This window comes from Siniperca chuatsi, linkage group LG1 (genome assembly GCF_020085105.1).
Source record: "Siniperca chuatsi isolate FFG_IHB_CAS linkage group LG1, ASM2008510v1, whole genome shotgun sequence".
Classification (NCBI taxonomy): Eukaryota; Metazoa; Chordata; class Actinopteri; order Centrarchiformes; family Sinipercidae; genus Siniperca; species Siniperca chuatsi.
In genome coordinates, this window is record NC_058042.1 from 33,508,089 (window position 1) to 33,526,148 (window position 18,060).

Genomic DNA, 18,060 nt, shown 5'->3' on the forward strand with positions numbered 1-18,060 from the left:
TTCTCAAAATTACAACTTTATTCTCAAAATCACACATTTCTACTTTCTCAACACCCTAACACTTGTAAGGAGGGAACTGAGCACTGTATGTTTGAAATGTGATGTTTCTGTCATTAAAATGTATTTTGACATGACTGTCTTAAAGTCCTTAAAGATATGGAAAACATATTAGTCATTTAATATTGTATTATGTACCGCAATGTACCTTATTATGATGGTGATTAAAGCCATGTTATATAATAGTAAATCTGTAAAGCAATAACGAATAATGTCCATATCCAAATTCCAACACAATCGTTTATTTATCATTAACCATCGAGCGGGGCCACTTGATTGGTCAGTATTTACTGCACATGCTATCTATGCGTGAAGATATATTTGCCTTAAAAATAAATGAAAACAATCTGATTTATAAAAAAGATAAGACTTTGTGATACAATCTCAATATGTATGTATCATTCACCCCAATTAATCAAGAATGTGTATTGTGAAATTTATTCTGTTGCACAAGAAAACATGCAAGAAGTCATTACTAATTTTTGAATGAAGAGCAATACTGTAACAGCAGTTTGCTGTTTGTAACTGCAGTTCTGCTGCTGATGTGATGAAAATATCTTTGAAAATTGAATGCCTGCTGCATTTGGACATCTGTCCCTCTGCAAATAATCGTGAATGTCAGTGATGCAAATTCACAGTCCATGGTGTACCTGTCTGCAGTCTTGGATGGATAGATGTCAGCAGTTTCTCACAGCCTGACTGGAGGAGCTGCTACTGGAGGTCTTCTGTGTGTTTTCTTCTCTACTTATTCTTACTGAGTGTTCTCTGCTTCTCTGCATGCTCCACTATCTTCTCGTCCACGTAGAGGCCTTTGCGGCGTCGGACAGCGTTCATGTATTTGAGGGCCTGGTTGGCAGAGTCAGCTTTCTCCCCAAAGTGCAGGTATTCTTCCTCTGTAGTGGGAACCCAGTATGGATCACTGTTGATCACCTGGAACAGAGAGGAGGAGGATGTTAAGTGATAGTTTAAGACAACATTCAACATCTGTGCATGTAATTTTGGTCCTTTTTGGTTGATTGTACTCAAGTTTAACCACTTGTGACACAGATCTTCATTATCTCTACTAGAGGTGTAACACAAAGCTACTATCTGTATCTGTTTATGTCACAAAAATATCTGTAATTGGATAATACCAAAAGTGTGCATGGTTTATGCCAGAAGTTGTTTTATTTATATACTTCTTGTGCATTTAGTTTAGCTGCCAACAAAATAATATTTTAACCATGTACCTGAATAATCAAATAATCAAACATGATTTGTATTTGAACCCCACCTTCAAAAAAAGAAAAAAAGTCTAAATTGAGTCTAAATAAAAGCTGTGTGTTACTGTTCCGGGTAGAAATCATTAGTGAAAATAGAATGGGAAGTTAGTAGAAAAATACAAGTCAGTATTGCATTGGATCATATTGCATGATTTTCTTTAAAACTGGAGGTTGTGTATATAATGGGAGGAGGCGGTCTGAAGAGTCTATAACGAAAAATTAGAAAACTGTTGACATAAACTGGGCCACAAAGCTCTAAGTGCATACTTTTAAAAACCAGGAGATTGTGCATGCAGTGGGAAGAGGTTAAAATGAATGATAAATGATAAAATTAGTTTGAAATGTCTATAAAAAAATGAGAAAGCTATTGACAAAAACCTGAAAACCTTCCCTGGTCATTATCATGCACTTTTGAGATGGTTGCTAACTAGCTCCTCAGCTTCCCATTTGCATCATAAAAAGTCATGCTGCTTTGGCTACTAGCAGTTCCTGTTTGAACTGTACAGACAATCACCTAGATTATTTTGATGAGGAAGAAAAACTGATCTCATGATTATGAGCCAAGATCTGATGAAGTTAAAAGAATTGCCTTTTTTATATGATTTCTAAATGGATTTATGGATGTCTATCACTGGTCAAAGTTTTCACTTAATATCTCAAAAATTATTGGATGGATTATCATGACATTTATTACAGACCTTAAAGGTGCCAAAAGGATGAATCCCACTGATGTCACACCGACTTTTCCTCTAGCGCCACCATGAGGTTGACATTTTTGGCTTTTAGTTAAATATCTTGTCAATTATTGGACAGATTGCCATGAATTGTGGTACAGACATCCATGGTGCCCAGAGGATGAATCCTCATGACTTTGGTGATCCCCTGACTTTTTCTCTAGTGCCACTATGAGGTCCACATTTTTGGTTGAGTGAAATGTCCTGGCAGCTACTGAGTGGATGAAATTTGATGCACACCTTCATGCCCCCCTCAGGATAAATTATTATAACTTTGGTAATTTCTTGACTTTTCCATCTAGTGCCATCATCATGTCAAATTTTGCATTTGTCCAATACTTTACTACTTTATAATTTATTACCAAATGACATGATGATGGGGCATCCTGCAACAGTCAAGTGCTTGACTGACTGGCCGACTGAATTGATGTTGGATGGCTGGCCCCATCAAGGAGTTCTGCTGCTGAGTTAGTGTGAGCTAGTAGTGTATCTAGCAACCAGTGTCAAAAAGAGATGCCTGGAACAGAAATGTGTTGCCAGTAGTCATATGAGTCAGAATATGATATGATATGATAAGGGAGGATTATTTCAAGAGTTCAGTTCAGCTTAGTTAAAGGAAAGTTGGTAGTCTTATTGTCATCATTTTGGCCAACGAACCTCTATAGGTCAAAAAGCCAGTGTATGCAGTATAACACTATAGAAATTAGGGATGGGGTTCTGAATCAATTAACAGATTCCAAAAATATATTTTTAAAAGAAGTTTTGGGGAATTTAATAAAGAGACCCAGTAGAGAGGACAGGAAATGAGGGGAGAGACAGACAGGGGAATGACATGCAATAAAGGTCCCCAGCCAGATGTGAACCAGGGACATTGTGGTTCATGGTCGGCACCTTAACCCCTAGGCCACCAGGGCACTCCTAAAGTTTGGATTTAATAACATCAGTGTATGAATATGTGTGAATGTGACATGTAGTGTAAAGCACTGTGGTTGTAAGACTAGAAGGGCGCTGTACAAGTACAGTCCATTTACCATTTAATTCCAAGGTGGATAGAGAGGTAACAGGAAATGAGGAGAGAGAGGGTGAATGACATGCAACAAAAATGCCCGGCCATGAATCAAACCAAGGATATTGCGATCACAGTATATGGTGTGTGTCGTAACCACCAGGCCACCACGAGACTTGAGCATGAAGAGATTATTGACCTTGCGAACAGTTTGACAAAATAATCTATGCTCAAGGTCTATTCGAACTAGGGACATTGCGACTTGTGGTCGTTGTCTTAAGCCACAATGAGCCCCTTCATTTATCTATCAGATCGATCTCAGTTTGTACATGTTAACGGTGAGTCCTCCGTGCACGCCAAAGTTAGTCACGGAGTTCCACAAGGTTCTGTGCTTGGACCGATTCTAGTCACCTTATATATGCTTCCTTTAGGCAATATTATTAGGAAACACTACATAAACTTTCATTGCTATGCAGATGATACCCAATTATATCTATCGATCAAGCCAGATGAAACTAACCCGTTAACTAAACTTCAAGCATGCCTTAAGGACATAAAGACCTGAATGACATGCAACTTTCTGATGTTAAACTCAGACAAAACTGAAGTTATTGTACCTCCGAGACACATTATCTAAAGATATAGTTACTCTAGATGGCATTGCCCTGGCCTCCAGCAGCACCGTAAGGAACCTCGGAGTTATCTTTGATCAGGATTTATCCTTTAACTCCCACATAAAACAAACTTCAAGGACTGCCTTTTTCACCTACGTAACATTGCGAAAATCAGGCACATCCTGTCTCAAAATTATGCCGAAAAATGCATGCATGCATTTGTTACTTCTAGGCTGGACTATTGCAATTCCTTATTATCCAGCTGCCCGAATAAGTCCCTTAAGACTCTCCAGTTGATCCAGAATGCTGCGGCACGTGTACTGACAAGAACTAGGAAAAGAGATCATATTTCTCCAATATTAGCTTCTTTGCACTGGTTCCCTATAAAATCCAGAATAGATTTTAAAATCCTTCTCCTCACCTACAAAGCTCGTAATGGTCTGGCACCATCGTATCTTAAAGATCTCATAATACCATATTATCCAACTAGAACACTGCGCTCGCAGAATGCAGGGTTACTTGTGGTTCCTAGAGTCTCCAAAAGTAGAATGGGAGCCAGAGCCTTCAGTTATCAAGCTCCTCTCTCCTGTGGAATCAAATCCCAGTTTGGGTCTGGGAGGCAGACACCATTTCCACATTTAAGAGTAGGCTTAAGACTTTCCTCTTTGATAAAGCTTATAGTTAGGGCTGGCTTGGGTGAGTCCTGAACCATCCCTTAGTTATGCTGCTATAGGTCTAGACTGCTGGGAGACTTCCTATGATGAACCTCTTTCCTCTCTCCTTCTCTCCCATCTGTATGCATTTTTATCCCATTACTGCATGTTACTAACTCGACATCTTCTCTCTCCCGTAGTTTTGTGCTTTCTCGTTTCTCTCCTCTCTCGCTTTCAGCAGGTATTTCTGCAGGGTCTGGGTCTGTGGTTGTAGGCCGCCTGCTGCCCCGTGTTCCTGCTCGACAACTGCTACTACAGTTGTTGTTTTTGGCTCTGTTACTGATACTGAGATTATTCTTCCTATAGCTGTCATTCCTATTATCATTAATTTATTAATATTAACACTATAATTACTATTCTACTATATAAAAAATATATATAATTCTACGTGGTCTTTGCATTGTGCCTCCCTAACCCTATCCTCCCCTCCCCCCAATCTCTCTCTCTTTCTCAAAACCTAACACGGCAGCTGCGGATGGCCGCCCACCATTGAGTCTGGTTCTGTCCAAGGTTTCTGCCCTCTTAGTACTAGTACGGTCTAGACCTGGAAAAGTGCAATGAGATAACTTCTGTTATGAATTGGCGCTATATAAATAAAATTGAATTGAATTGAATGTTCTTTTTCTGAAATGCGGTGTTACTTTTACACCAGATGTAATGGGACACACACCTTCCAAAAAGTTCAACTTTTGTCTCGTCAGTCCACAGAGTATTTTCCCAAAAGTCTTGGGGATCATCAAGATGTTTTCTGGCAAAAATGAGACGAGCCTTGATGTTCTTTTTGCTCACCAGTGTTTTTCGTCTTGGAACTCCACGCCATTTTTGCCCAGTCTCTTTCTTATGGTGGAGTCATGAACACTGACCTTAACTGAGGCAAGTGAGGCCTGCAGTTCTTTGGATGTTGTTGTGGGGTCTTTTGTGACCTTTTTGATGAGTCGTCGCTGTGCTCTTGAGGTAATGTTGGTCAGCCGACCACTCCTGGGAAGGTTCACCGCCATTTGTGAATAATGGCTTTCACTGTGGTTCGCTGGAGTCCCAAAGCTTTAGAAATGGCTTTATAACCTTTTCTAGACTGATAGATCTCAATGACTGTCTTTTTCATTTGTTCCTGAATTTCTTTGGATGTCGGCATGATGTCTAGCTTCTGAAGATTTTTGGGGAAAACACTCTGTGGATTGACGAGACAAAAGTTGAACTTTTTGGAAGGTGTGTGTCCTATTACATCTGGCATTTTGTGTTTACTTGGGTTATCTTTGACTAATATTTAAATTTGTTTGATGATCTAAAACATTTAAGTGTGACAAACATGCAAAAAATAAGCAATCAGGAAGGGGGCAAACACTTTTTCACACCACTGTATATATAAAATAGTCACCTCCCAGTGGCTGAAGACCAGTTGTGGACTGGCCAATCCGCTGGTCCTCTTGCGAATTTCATCGGAAAATCCAAAGCTCTCAGCCACAGGCAGAACAGCTTTGATGATGAACATGTCTGTCCCTTCCTTCATGTCTTCATGGAGGACGCGACCCTCTCGCTTTCCCAGTACTCCATATACTCTTCCTGGTACAGGAAGAGACACAGAGTCAGGACACATGCAATATACACAGAAGAACACATGATTCCCTGGAAGAATGTTTTCAAGAAATAATTTTCCAGGTGAGGATATTTTAACAAACTGGAGACCGTACATATGGCCGTACTACATATGGCCGATAGTAATTTTTTAAAACATAAACACATAACATAAACAAACAATATTGATCCCTAAGACTTGATTTTTTAAAGATTGTGAACAAGATATATACTACGCGGAACATTTTACAGCTGAAAAATCAACTTATCAGTGCTCTCTGGTGGACAAACTATGTAATGGTGACACTGTTTCTAGATGACCTCAAACCTAGTTTGTATAGAAGCCAATGAAGATTTATCTGCAAGTAGAGAAGCAATTTCTGAAAAAATTGTGGGTGTGAACTTTGGCTGTTGAATGATACAATGTTGAATAATATGAAAAATGTGGAATATTTTAAGGTCTGTTGAATAGCTGATGCTAAACTGCAAAGCTGGCTTTAAAAGTGGGCAAACTATGTGGGCTTTGTAGATAATTGGCAGACTTTTTGGGGAAGACCTGGTCTGATTAGGAGAGACGGCATTCATCCCACTTTGGATGGAGCAGCTCTCATATCTAGAAATCTGACATTTTATTAGTGGACCAAAACTGTGACAACTCAGAGTTAAAACCAGGAGGCAGAGTTGCAGTCCTAAACGCTTCATTGCGCTTCCAGAGCAGTTACCCACCCAAAACTCCTTAGTGACGGTGTCTGCCCCCTGACCACCTAAATTAATTAATAAAAGATAACAGAAGACGAGTTTACATAAAAACCTAAACAAAAACACTGTAATAGTACAACAAAATAAGAGTCCACATTTAATTCTCCTAAGATCTCTGTCATCTAAATCTGTACTAGTGAACGATTTAATACCAGAGTATCATATTGACTTATTTTTTCTTACTGAAACCTGCCTGGGTCATGAAGAATATGTTAGCTTAAATGAATCCACTCCGCCCAGTCATATTTATACTCATATTCCTCGAGGCACCGGCCAAGGAGGTGGAGATGCAGCTGCAGCCATCTTTGACTCAAGCCTATTAATCAACCCTAAACCTAAACTAAATTATAACTCATTTGAAAGCCTTGTTCTTAGTCTTTCACAACCAACCTGAAAAATTCGACAGCCAGTTCTATTTGTTATAATGTACTCCTGGTCCAAATTCTTGTCAGAGTGTACATAAACCCACTCACTGTTTTAAGCACACCCTCAACCTTGTTTTGGTATATGGCATTGAAATTGAACATTTAATAGTCTTTCCACAGAATCCTTCATTATCGGACCAATATTTAATACATTTTGAAGTCCTATTACTGGACAACACACCATTAGGCAAAAACTCCTACTCTAGATGTCTATCTGATATTGCTGTAGCTAAATTTAAGGAAGTGATTCCATCTGCATTTAATTCAATGTCTCAATAGAGGACTCCTATGCTAATTTCAGCCACTCCCAAATCGATCATCTTGTTGATAGTGCTGCAGACTCACTGCGAATGACACTCGATTCTATCACCCCTCTAAAAAAGACGATAATAAAACAAAGAAGGTTATCTCCATGGTATAAATCAATTTTATTTTATTTCTTTTTTATAGCGCCAATTCATAACAGAAGTTATCTCCCCCCATTATAACCCCCAAACCCGCAAATTAAAGCAAACATCGCAAACTTGAAAGGAAATGGCGTTCCCACAACCTGAAAGAATCTCATTTAGTCTGGCAAGATAGTCCGAAAACATATAGGAAAGCCCTCCGTAATGCCAGAGCAGCCTACTACTCATCATTAATAGAGGAAAATAAAAACAACCCCATGTTTCTTTTCAGCACTGTAGCCAGCCTGACAAAGAATCACAGCTCTATTGCACCATGTATTCCTATAGCCCTCAGTAGTAAATACTTTGTTCTTTGTTACTAATTTGTTAATACAATTTTAACTATTAGAGAAAAACATTCTTCACGTCCTGCCCTCAACCAGTACCGATTTATCTTCAAAACACAGGAACCTTAGAAACAAGTATAAAACCTGCTATATATTTTGACTGTTTTGCTCCTATTGACCTTCTTCAACTAACTTCGACGATTAATTCATCTAAGCCATCAACCTGTCTCTCTTAGACCCCATTCCAACTAGGCTGCTTAAAGGCGTTTTACCTTTAGTTAGCACCTCTTTACTGGATATGATCAATCTGTCTTTATTAACAGGCTATGTACCACAGTCCTTTAAAGTAGCAGTAATCAAACCTCTACTTAAAAGGCCCACTCTTGATCCAGGGGTTTTAGGACTGCTTTCTTTCAACTACGTAACATTGCAAAAATCAGGCACATCCTTTTCTCAAAATGATGCAGAAAAACTAGTCCATGCATTTGTTACTTCTAGGCTGGATAATTGCAATTGCTTATTATCGGGCTGCCCAAATACGTCCCTTAAGACTCTCAAGTTGATCCAGAATGCTGCGGCACATGTACTGACTGTCTACTACTGAGTGTAGCTTCTCTGCACTGGCTCCATGTAAAATCCAGAATAGAATTTAAAATCCTTCTCCTCACCTACAAAGGTCTTAATAGTCAGGCACTGGTCGTATCTTAAAGAGCTCATAATACCTTATTACCTCATTAGAACACTGCACTCCCAGAATGCAGGGTTACTTGTGGTTCCTAGAGTCTCCAAAAGTAGAATTGGAGCCAGAGCCTTCAGTTATTAGATTAGATTAGATTCAACATTATTGTCATTACACATGTACAAGTACAAGGCAACGAAATGCAGTTTAGGTCTAACCAAAAATGCAATAAGCAAGTGCAGGATATAAAGTATGTGCAGAATAGAGCAATATTAATGTGCTAATGTGTTTTTCTCAGGTTTGCTGTTGTGACCTATTTATCTGTTAGGTTGATTTGGTAGCCACATGCTAAGTTGACGATAGTTATGTTATGCTCCACACAGACATTCTCTGCATGCTAGCTAACTCCTTTTTAATTTGGCACCGTTATCCTTAAAAGATCATGCACATACACCTAATTTGACTAATTTGAGAAACTTTAAAGCTCCCGCTTCAGATGTTCCTTTGTTTCTGACTACGTGGGTTCATGCTTGTGCAAGCGAGACATACGGAGGCAGAACAAAGAAAGATACACACATTCCTTTTGTTGAACTCCATATCCTTCAACCTACTAGCTATCAATGGTAATTTTGGTTAGTTATTAATTTAATTATTAATCTGAGTTCCACATTACTAGTTTAGTGTATTTCATGAGACTCAGTCAATTAATTGGCATTTCTGTTCTTTAAGAAGAGTGGTGCCCCTGAGAACTTTATTCATTAAAGACATTTATAATTATATTTGATAATTCTGATAGCCATAATTAATTGATCACACCTACACAAGTGGGTGCCCCCCCCTTTAAACATTTTAAATTCCAACAATGTAGTTATTTGTACTTTCTGTTAATTCATTTTGATTCATTGTATCCACCAGAATCTAATCAGAGACTAATAAGTGGTGTTGCTGGTGGTCACCACTTTCATATCCTTGTTCCCTTTAGTTTTTTAAGCATAGAAGTTAATCAAAGAAGGCCATCTGCAAAGTGAGATCAGCTTGCTTTGTTTTTTCTGTACTAATGGAACAAACTCTGCATGAAGGAGCAGCAGACTGGCTGAAAGGTTAGGAAAACCCTAACTATAATACCAGAGTTTAATGTTTAATAAAACAAAGCAAAAAAACAAAAGATTTATTAAATTTAAGTAATTGTAATATAAAATTAAATGTACACTAATTGATATGGTATGCTTAGTTAGAAATATAGGAAAAGGATGAAGTAGGAAGATTCAACATGCTGATTTTGATGCAGGAACAACAGACACTGAACTAACCAGAACTGTTTAAACATAGGACAAAATGTATTCTAACTTACACACATACACAGGGTGCATATGTGTGTGTGTGTGTGTGTGTGTGTGTGTGTGTGCGCTAAACAGGCTGGCCCGCCCAGGAAGCACCTGGATTAGAGTTGCCAAGTCTGCTTATAATGTGCGACTTTGGGCTCTTTTTTTCTTTTTTTTTTTTTAAGTTGCTTGAAAAAATCATGGGTCACGGTTTTTTGGGCTTGTTTTTAAAAAAATATGGGTGCTTCGTAATTTCTTCGTAAACAGTAGTTTATAGGTTGGTTGTTTTTATGAATGAAGTTGTTATCCTAGCCATTATCGTGGTGATTTGCATTTAATTTGTAAAAATAGACTTTATTTTATTGATGATAAAAGAAGTTAATGGTGCACATGATTCTTAGTTTTCCTTTTTAAATTTAAATCAGCATTGTTACAGGCTTATTATTTTCTGCCTGGCAGACTAGATGTAATCAGATTACATCAATTTGAGTAATCCAACAATCACATATTCTGTCAGTGTAAATTGTAATCATTACAGGATAATGTTTTCCAAGTTGTCAGCATCACCCTAAAATGCAAGAGTAACCACCAAAGCTAATAAAAATAAATTCTGTTTTTGCTTTTCAAACTCAGAGTGGTTTCATTTTAAAATGCTGCAGGCTCATTTATTGAGCCGTTACAGGCTATTTTAATATTGGGCTTTTTTGGGGGGGCTTGCTTATTTGTCTCATGAGAATTGGCAACACTGAGCTGGTCCCTGAGCCATACAGAAAGTGGTGAAGGCATCCAGCCAACTCTGAAAGACAGAAACTGTCTGAAAGAAACCTGCTCCAGTCTGTGTTCTAACACGACAAAAGTTAGAACTGTAACAAACTCTAAAACACTGCCACGGCATCTCCATCACTCCCAGCCAAGTGGAGTTGTATGAACACGTTACCACTCTGCTGCCTGCTGAGAGAGAGAGAGCCCACATGGGACAGAGTGCAAGAATGCCTGAGAGCTAGTGACCATCCACTGCCCTCCGCCTCCAGAGCAACTTTTCCCCTAGCCAACTGAACCACCAGGTCAAACTTTTTCCTGTTATTTGGGGTTGATTCTATAGAGTAATAAGAGTAATTAAGAAGTAGGGTCTCACATAAATGTAGGAACGATACTAAATTTCTTGAGGTATTTCCCTTCTGCTTCCCAATAATCTCTTAGCTGCTGAATGGTGCATCAAATTGATTTCACTGGTTAATGCTAAAGTTTTCATCCACTTGGTGGTCTCCTGTGTTCCCAAAAATTAATCCATTTTGCCAAGGTTTCACTTGGTTTCACTGCTTTATCTGATATATGGTGGTCCTCATTCATTCAATCAATTATCTATCACTGTATTCATTTCATTCATTCATTGTTGCATCTATTAATTTATTTGTGTGATCATTAGATACTCTTTGTGTAGTTAGTAGTTCAATAAACCTTTCATTGACAATGTTTACGTGGTTTGTGTGTATGAAGTATTATGGTCACTGTCAAGGGCTTACAACCTCCAGATTGAGACTGACTTAATTAATTGGATATTGTTTTCCCTTTTATAAGGGTGGTGCCCCGAGGTGAATTTAATTTGATCTAAATTCTGTTACTCAGTATACATACTAATCATTTCTGATAGCCTGAAGTTGAGTGTTATCCCTCTACCTAATCTTTACATTTTTTGGTACCCCCTATCCCTGTATTTATGCTTCACATATGGCATTTAAAAGTTCAACAGCAATGGGTCCAGAAACTGTGTCCCTGTTACTCTGGATAATCCACAGACCTCATAGGAACTACTTTCTACCAAAGAAATAGCCCTATATAAAACAAACTGTGTTCTGTGGATGATTCAGACTAACAATTGCAGTGGAAAGACATGTTGTCAAAGACAACATCCCAGCCAGCTTGGACCCTCACCAGTTTGCATTCAGAATCAGAAATACTTTACTCTTTCGTTACAGCTGCTCACTATCACGTCAATGCACACTTGAGAATAGAAGGAATAGAAGTACTAAGCAAATCAAAATATAATACACTATAATACAGGTAAGATAAATTAAGTACAAAGTGGATATAAGTATAAAGGCTGTGTGCTCAGCCCTCTCCTGTTCACACTCTACATCCACGACACAACTTCAATCTGACTGCATTTCCAATATGGAGAGAACTCCATATTGTTTTGAAGTTTGCGGATGACACTACCATCATCGGCGGGATTACAAACAACGATGAGAATTCATATTGGGAGGAAATCAATAGGGTTGCAGGGTGGTGCACACAACCGAACAACTTACTGCTCAATTTCAACAAAACCAAGGAGCTTATTGTTGATTTTAGAAAAAAGGAAACTGAGACACACATCCCTGTCTACATCAGTGGAGCAGGTGAACAGTTTTAGGTTCCTGGGAATCAGTATCACAGAGAACCTGTCATGGACATCACACATCTCCACCCTGGTAAAGAAAGCTCAGAAACGCTGTATTTTCTTAGGAAACTTAAGACAGCAAAATTTGCTGCTGCCATCTGTAGAAGAAGTATCCACTGCTGTACCACCAGACTACAGAACAGCTTCTTTCCTCAGGCTGTAAGACTCTCTGCACTCCACCATAAATAATTTTTTTTTTTGTGTAGCATAAAGATGCTACACACAAGTGTGTTTTTTGTGTAGCATAAAGATGCTACACACAAACAGATATTATTTATGGTGGACTACAGCTTGCGTTTCGTTATACAACTCTGTGTTGTATAATGATAAATACATTTAATGAATGAATGTTGCTGTTGAATTTTCCTTTCATCATGCTGTGACCACCACAAACAAAATCCCATTCACTTCCACTACATTGGGGTAGAGGCAGAAATTTCAGAGAGATATCTCAAAACCTGGACAAATAAAACCAAAACTGTCTACATGGATAGATACCACTAGAGGGAATACTATTTTTTTTAAAAAGAAGAAAATTTGACCTAGAGAGACTACCATTGTCAGACCTAAAATGTTTTCGTTGTGCGTCAGAAGTTAACAGTGCTCTCTTACCCAGCACCTCAGCGGTGGCCATGATCTCACAGGTATACATGGCGGCCATGAGTCTCTGGGGCTGAGCCTGGAAAGCGTGACGGCAGGCCTCCTTTATGGCAGCAATTAGCTGGCCGGAGACCGGCCCGTAGCAGTCTGCAACATCTGCTGGCCTGCGCCTGGCCTGGCTCGGCCCTGCTGCCGTGCCCTCCGCCTGTGCAGATGTCTCACTTTGTTCCACTTTGCTGTCTGCTAAAACCTCATGGGATATGGAGTCGTCTTCCAAGGAGTCCTGATGTTGTGGCAGGGCTGAAGACTGGATGTCCCACCTCTCCACAGAGAAGCATACTCCCATCATGGGCTCCTCACACATGGGGCCTGACAGAGTTGCTAACTGGAAGCCGCTGACAATGCTGTTATCAAAGTCTCGTATAACAGCGGCCTGAGCTCCAGCCTCGCCAGCTTCGTCTCGCCTGGCCAGACACTGCCACACTGAGGGCCGCTGGTAGCCCTCCAAACTGTTAAGCAGAATGTTGGGGCCATACCTGAAAACAAGAACAATAACATGGTGAATAACAGTTTAAAATGTAATACAAAGCATTCTTTTGTGTTCATACAAAGCCCAGATATGCAGTACAGCCATAATCTGAATAATTTTCTTAAGACGACATATAATTATAAATGAACGCTAGTGCTTATGCGTTTTGAAGTGGCAAGAAATGCTATGACGGTGTAGTCCCTCATTTGTCCAGGAGTGCTCTATCGTAGAAAAGGTTTCAGTCGTAGTCATCTGGACACTGTTTTCAGAATCAAGACGTTTCGGCTCCCATCCGGAAGTCATTCTCAATTGTGAAAAAATGGGACAGGAACTAGAAATTTAAGCTACTCTGTTTTACATAAGCCCTGCCCTCAGGAAGGAATCTGCCTGAGTATCTGTTAATCGCTAGTTTCACCTGAAACTGACCTAATAGTTTCCAAGATGGCCCAGTAATCAGTAATCAGGCCTATTGTTTTCTGGCTGCATCTACTTCATCACAGTTAAGTACCTGATTAGCATGTGAACGCCTAGAACGGTACATAGGCAAGACCAAACAGCCACTTCACAAAAGACTTTATCAGCACAGACGACACGCTAACTCAGGATTACAGAGCGCCGTGCATCTGCATCTAAAAGGTACAAACCACACATTTGAAGACAGCGAGGTGAAGATTCTAAGTAGAGAGAAGAGTTGGTTTGAACGGGGTGTCAAGGAAGCCATTTTTGTGAAAAAAGAGAACCCCTCTTTGAACAGAAATGGTGGTCTGAGATTCAATCTGCCCAAAGTCTATCAGAGTGTTTTATCTCCTTGGTCACGCCAATCACATGCTAATCAGGTACTTAACTGTGAAGAAGTAGATGCAGCCAGAAAACAATAGGCCTGATTACTGCCTGAGGGCAGGGCTTATGTAACACAGAGTAGCTTAAATTTCTAGTTCCCGTCCTTTTTTTTCACAATTGAGAATGACTTCCGGATGGGAGCCGAAATGTCTTGATTCTGAAAACAGTGTCCAGATGACTACAACTGAAACCTTTTATACGCAAGAAATGCTATATTTCTTTTTTTTTCCCTTTTTATTGTAATTTAGAATTCTTTTTACAGAACATCCCCCATACCAACATACAAACCCCTTACATCTGAGGGGGGAAAAATGGCGTGAAGAAGAAAAATAAAAAATAATAATAAGTAAAATAAAAGTACTGTCATCAATGCATTTTCTTTGTGGAGGACACTTGCCATACAAGTCTCTGTGATCCGTCTTATTTACATATCTAAATACAATGTAATACTTCTCCATCTTTGCAAAAATATATCCATCTTCATTTGTAGGCATGCAGTCATTTTTTCCATTATATAGACCTGTTTCAGTCTCTGAGTCCATTGAACCAAACTTGGAGGTTCTTCTTCCTTCCAATGCACTGTTACTATTTTTTTCACTTTCAATAGCAATATTCGCAGTACATACTCTCATCCTCATTATAACTTTTTTTGGATAATGCTCCCAATAACATACAACTGGATCTAGAGGTATCTCTACCTCTAGTATCTTGTTTATTTCTTTTTAAACACTTTCCATAATTGACTATTAATACCTTTATGGCATCCCTTACATAATTCTTCCCAGATATCATCTTCAGTTTTAGTATTTAGTTCCATTCATTTTCCTTTAATATCTCCTGTGTTTTGTATAATATTAGTTATTAGCCTTTTATATAAATGAGAAACATGTCTTTTAGTTGGAAAATGTTTTTCTGCAATATTAATAAAGTATTCTTCTATTTTGTTTGTTGCTTTCATGACCTGGTCTTACTCTTTATGACTTGTGATATAGTGTCTTATCTGGAAATACCTATACATATCTTTAGATGTAATACTAAATTGTTCTTGAAGTTGTGAAAAAGATTTAAGTTAATTTCCACTGAATAATTGGTTTATTGTTCTAAGACCTTTATCAGCCCATGTTCTAAATCCACTGTCCCATATAGAAGGAAGAAATTCAATATTACCTACTATAGGCATGGGCCTAAAAATAGATTCTGAACCTCCAAACATTTTTTTAATATTTGTCCAGATTTTTAGAGTATGTTTTGTCCATTCATTTTCAATGTTAATTTTAGGGCCTGATTTTATGTTTATAAAAGGTAAAAGTGACAAGGGTGTCTCTCTTTGACTGAACTTTGTTCTATTTCAACCCATCCTGATTCTTTTTCATTTTTAATCCAGGTCACTACTGCAGTTAATTGGGCTGCCCAGTAGTAATATTTTAGATTCGGTAAACCTAGACCTCCTTTCTCCTTTGATAAAAGTAGAGTTTTAAATTTTATCCTAGGTTTCTTTTTCCGCCATCTGAATTTACTAAATAATTTATCTAGCATATTAAAAACCGAAATGGGTATATTTACCGGAAGGGATTGGAACAAAAAAATAAATCTGGGTAGTAGGTTAATTCTTATCACCTCAATTCTGCCTAGTAGTGAGAGAGGAAGAATCTCCCACCTTACTATATCATTTTGTATTTGTTGTATTAGTTTTTTGTAGTTTGCTTCAAAAAGCTGGCTGGAATTGGGCGTAAGAGTAATTCCTAAATATCTAAGTGCACATGTGCCAACATGCATGCTGCCTGTTGCCGTAGCTCTGTCTCGTCATCTTACTTTTTCCAACTTTTAGGTTTCCTTTTTCTTCCAAACTTGGGTAACTTGTGTGTATGTATAATTTAAACTACGCTCTTTACGAAAATGAGAGTAGAACCGCGGCTAACGGCGTTAGACGGAGTTCCGCGAGTGTAGTTTGATGTGCTTCTCAGAGACATGGCTACACCAGGATATCCCGGATTATAACGTTTCCATCGATGGCTTTCAGACTGTTCGGGCCGATAGGGATCACACTGGGAGCGGTAAGCGGAAAGGCGGTGGGCTTGCTGTTCTAGTTAACAACAGATGGTGTAACCCTGGTCACGTTACAACCACTTGCCACTTTACTTTTTGTTTTCTTTTGACAGAGCTCTGTTTTATGCTGCTTACTCGGTCATAGCGCCACCGGAAGTCCTCAAGAAATGCTATATTTCTGCATTTACTTAAAGCTGAACAATTTCTTTTTTGCCACTTGAAGAGGTGTCAAAAAGGTGTTATAGCAACGTGTGAGCAAACAATTTCTTATTTAAATATCAAGCAGACACAAAGCAATATTAGCATTAATGTGGAGTCATGTCCACCTGATGAATGTCCAACATTCACTCTCCTTTTAGCTCTGGTTTGGTCTCCACCAGCACCCTAGAAAGATATCTGTGTCTTTAGCTTAGCTGCTTAATGCTTCACTATTTTTTCAATGAAAACAGCTGCCTGCTGCTGCTGGAAACAAGGTTGAGGAGAGTGCGGAGACTGAATCTAAACAGTAAAGTTGTGGGCTGTAAAACCAAAACAGTGAGCTGAAAGATGCTAAAACACTCCTTAGAGCTGAGGGGAACTACAGAGTTGGTGATAATTCTCTTTGTTCATCACTATGAGTGACACCTTACATATCAACCATACAATAGCACTAAACTAATTCTCATTTATTTATTGATGAGCAGAAGTGAATAATCATACTTGTTTTTTTCAGCTAGTTGTTTGAGTACCTTTAATTCTCAAATAAAAGCCAGTGAATGTTTGGCACAAACAAATAAAGGCTGGTCCCTAATAAAAGCCAGGTAAAATACAACTGAAAGGATGGTGGTGGGGGTAATTCAGTACAATATACAAAAGCCGATCAGCAAAGGGAGGAAATATGTCCTTTGAGTCTCTCATAGGATTTATTGACAGTAGCACCTCTTGCAACACCTCTTGGCAAAGCAATTGGAAATAATTAGTAAATGAAAACATTGTTTCTGTTAAAAACAAACTCAGAGCAGCAGAGTGGTAAGTATAGATTTGAAGGCTGAGGTTTGAAGGTTACTTTTCGGGAATATTTCATGCATGTATATATTTTCCGATGTTTGGCTTTTTAGTATGAAATTCCCTCTTCCTATTTTCCAAAAAGGTGTTTCGATGCTGAACTGCGAAGGAGGGATAGTAAGAGAACAATTTTTGATACGTACTAAACCTGGCTAACTCAGACAACTTAAGCCTCATATTAGCTTCAGCTAAAAGTTGGAATGTATTTTTGCATAGAACGATGACTTTGTACCCCGTCACTTAAATTGGAAGAGCATTAGGAAGGGATCTTTTAATGGCCAGTATGAAGGGGAAGAATGATTACAACAAGCAAACAGTTTCAAAGTACAAATGGACATCTGACTATTGTTTTAAAGCAGACATTAAAAAATGTGAACCTATCCTTTAACCTGAATTTATCAATACAATGGGTAAACAAGGAAGAGGTGTTGAGTTTACATTAACAGCAAACCACATCAACTGCAAATTCTACAAAAGTAGAATAGAACACAGGAAGCCTTCTAAATAAAATAGGATTAAATAAATTTATAAAATCAGAGCAAATTAGGAATAAAGGCCTGGTCCCTGGTTCTGCAGTTGAGGTAAATAGAGGCCAAACTTCCTCTATGAAAAGGTCAGTCTACTATGTTCTCTGTTCTTCTTACTATCAACAGAATGTTATGTTCCATGTGAACCATGTCCATGT

The 18,060-nt window shown here is 38.6% G+C and overlaps 1 protein-coding gene across 9 annotated transcripts in view; it reads right to left on the bottom strand.

The window, feature by feature from the left end:
• Window positions 1-277: 277 nt before the first annotated feature.
• The window catches only part of efl1 (elongation factor like GTPase 1), a 135,327-nt gene continuing 117,544 nt past the window's right edge, over window positions 278-18,060 (bottom strand). For all 9 annotated transcript variants that reach the window (XM_044189038.1, XM_044189007.1, XM_044188997.1 and 6 more), the window contains exons 21-23: window positions 12,929-13,452; window positions 5,762-5,946; window positions 278-987 (exon numbers count right to left, since the gene is read on the bottom strand). In XM_044189038.1, the coding sequence (XP_044044973.1) occupies window positions 799-987; window positions 5,762-5,946; window positions 12,929-13,452 (898 nt within the window). In that variant the 3' untranslated portion in view covers window positions 278-798. The remainder of the gene's footprint in view (window positions 988-5,761; window positions 5,947-12,928; window positions 13,453-18,060) is intronic.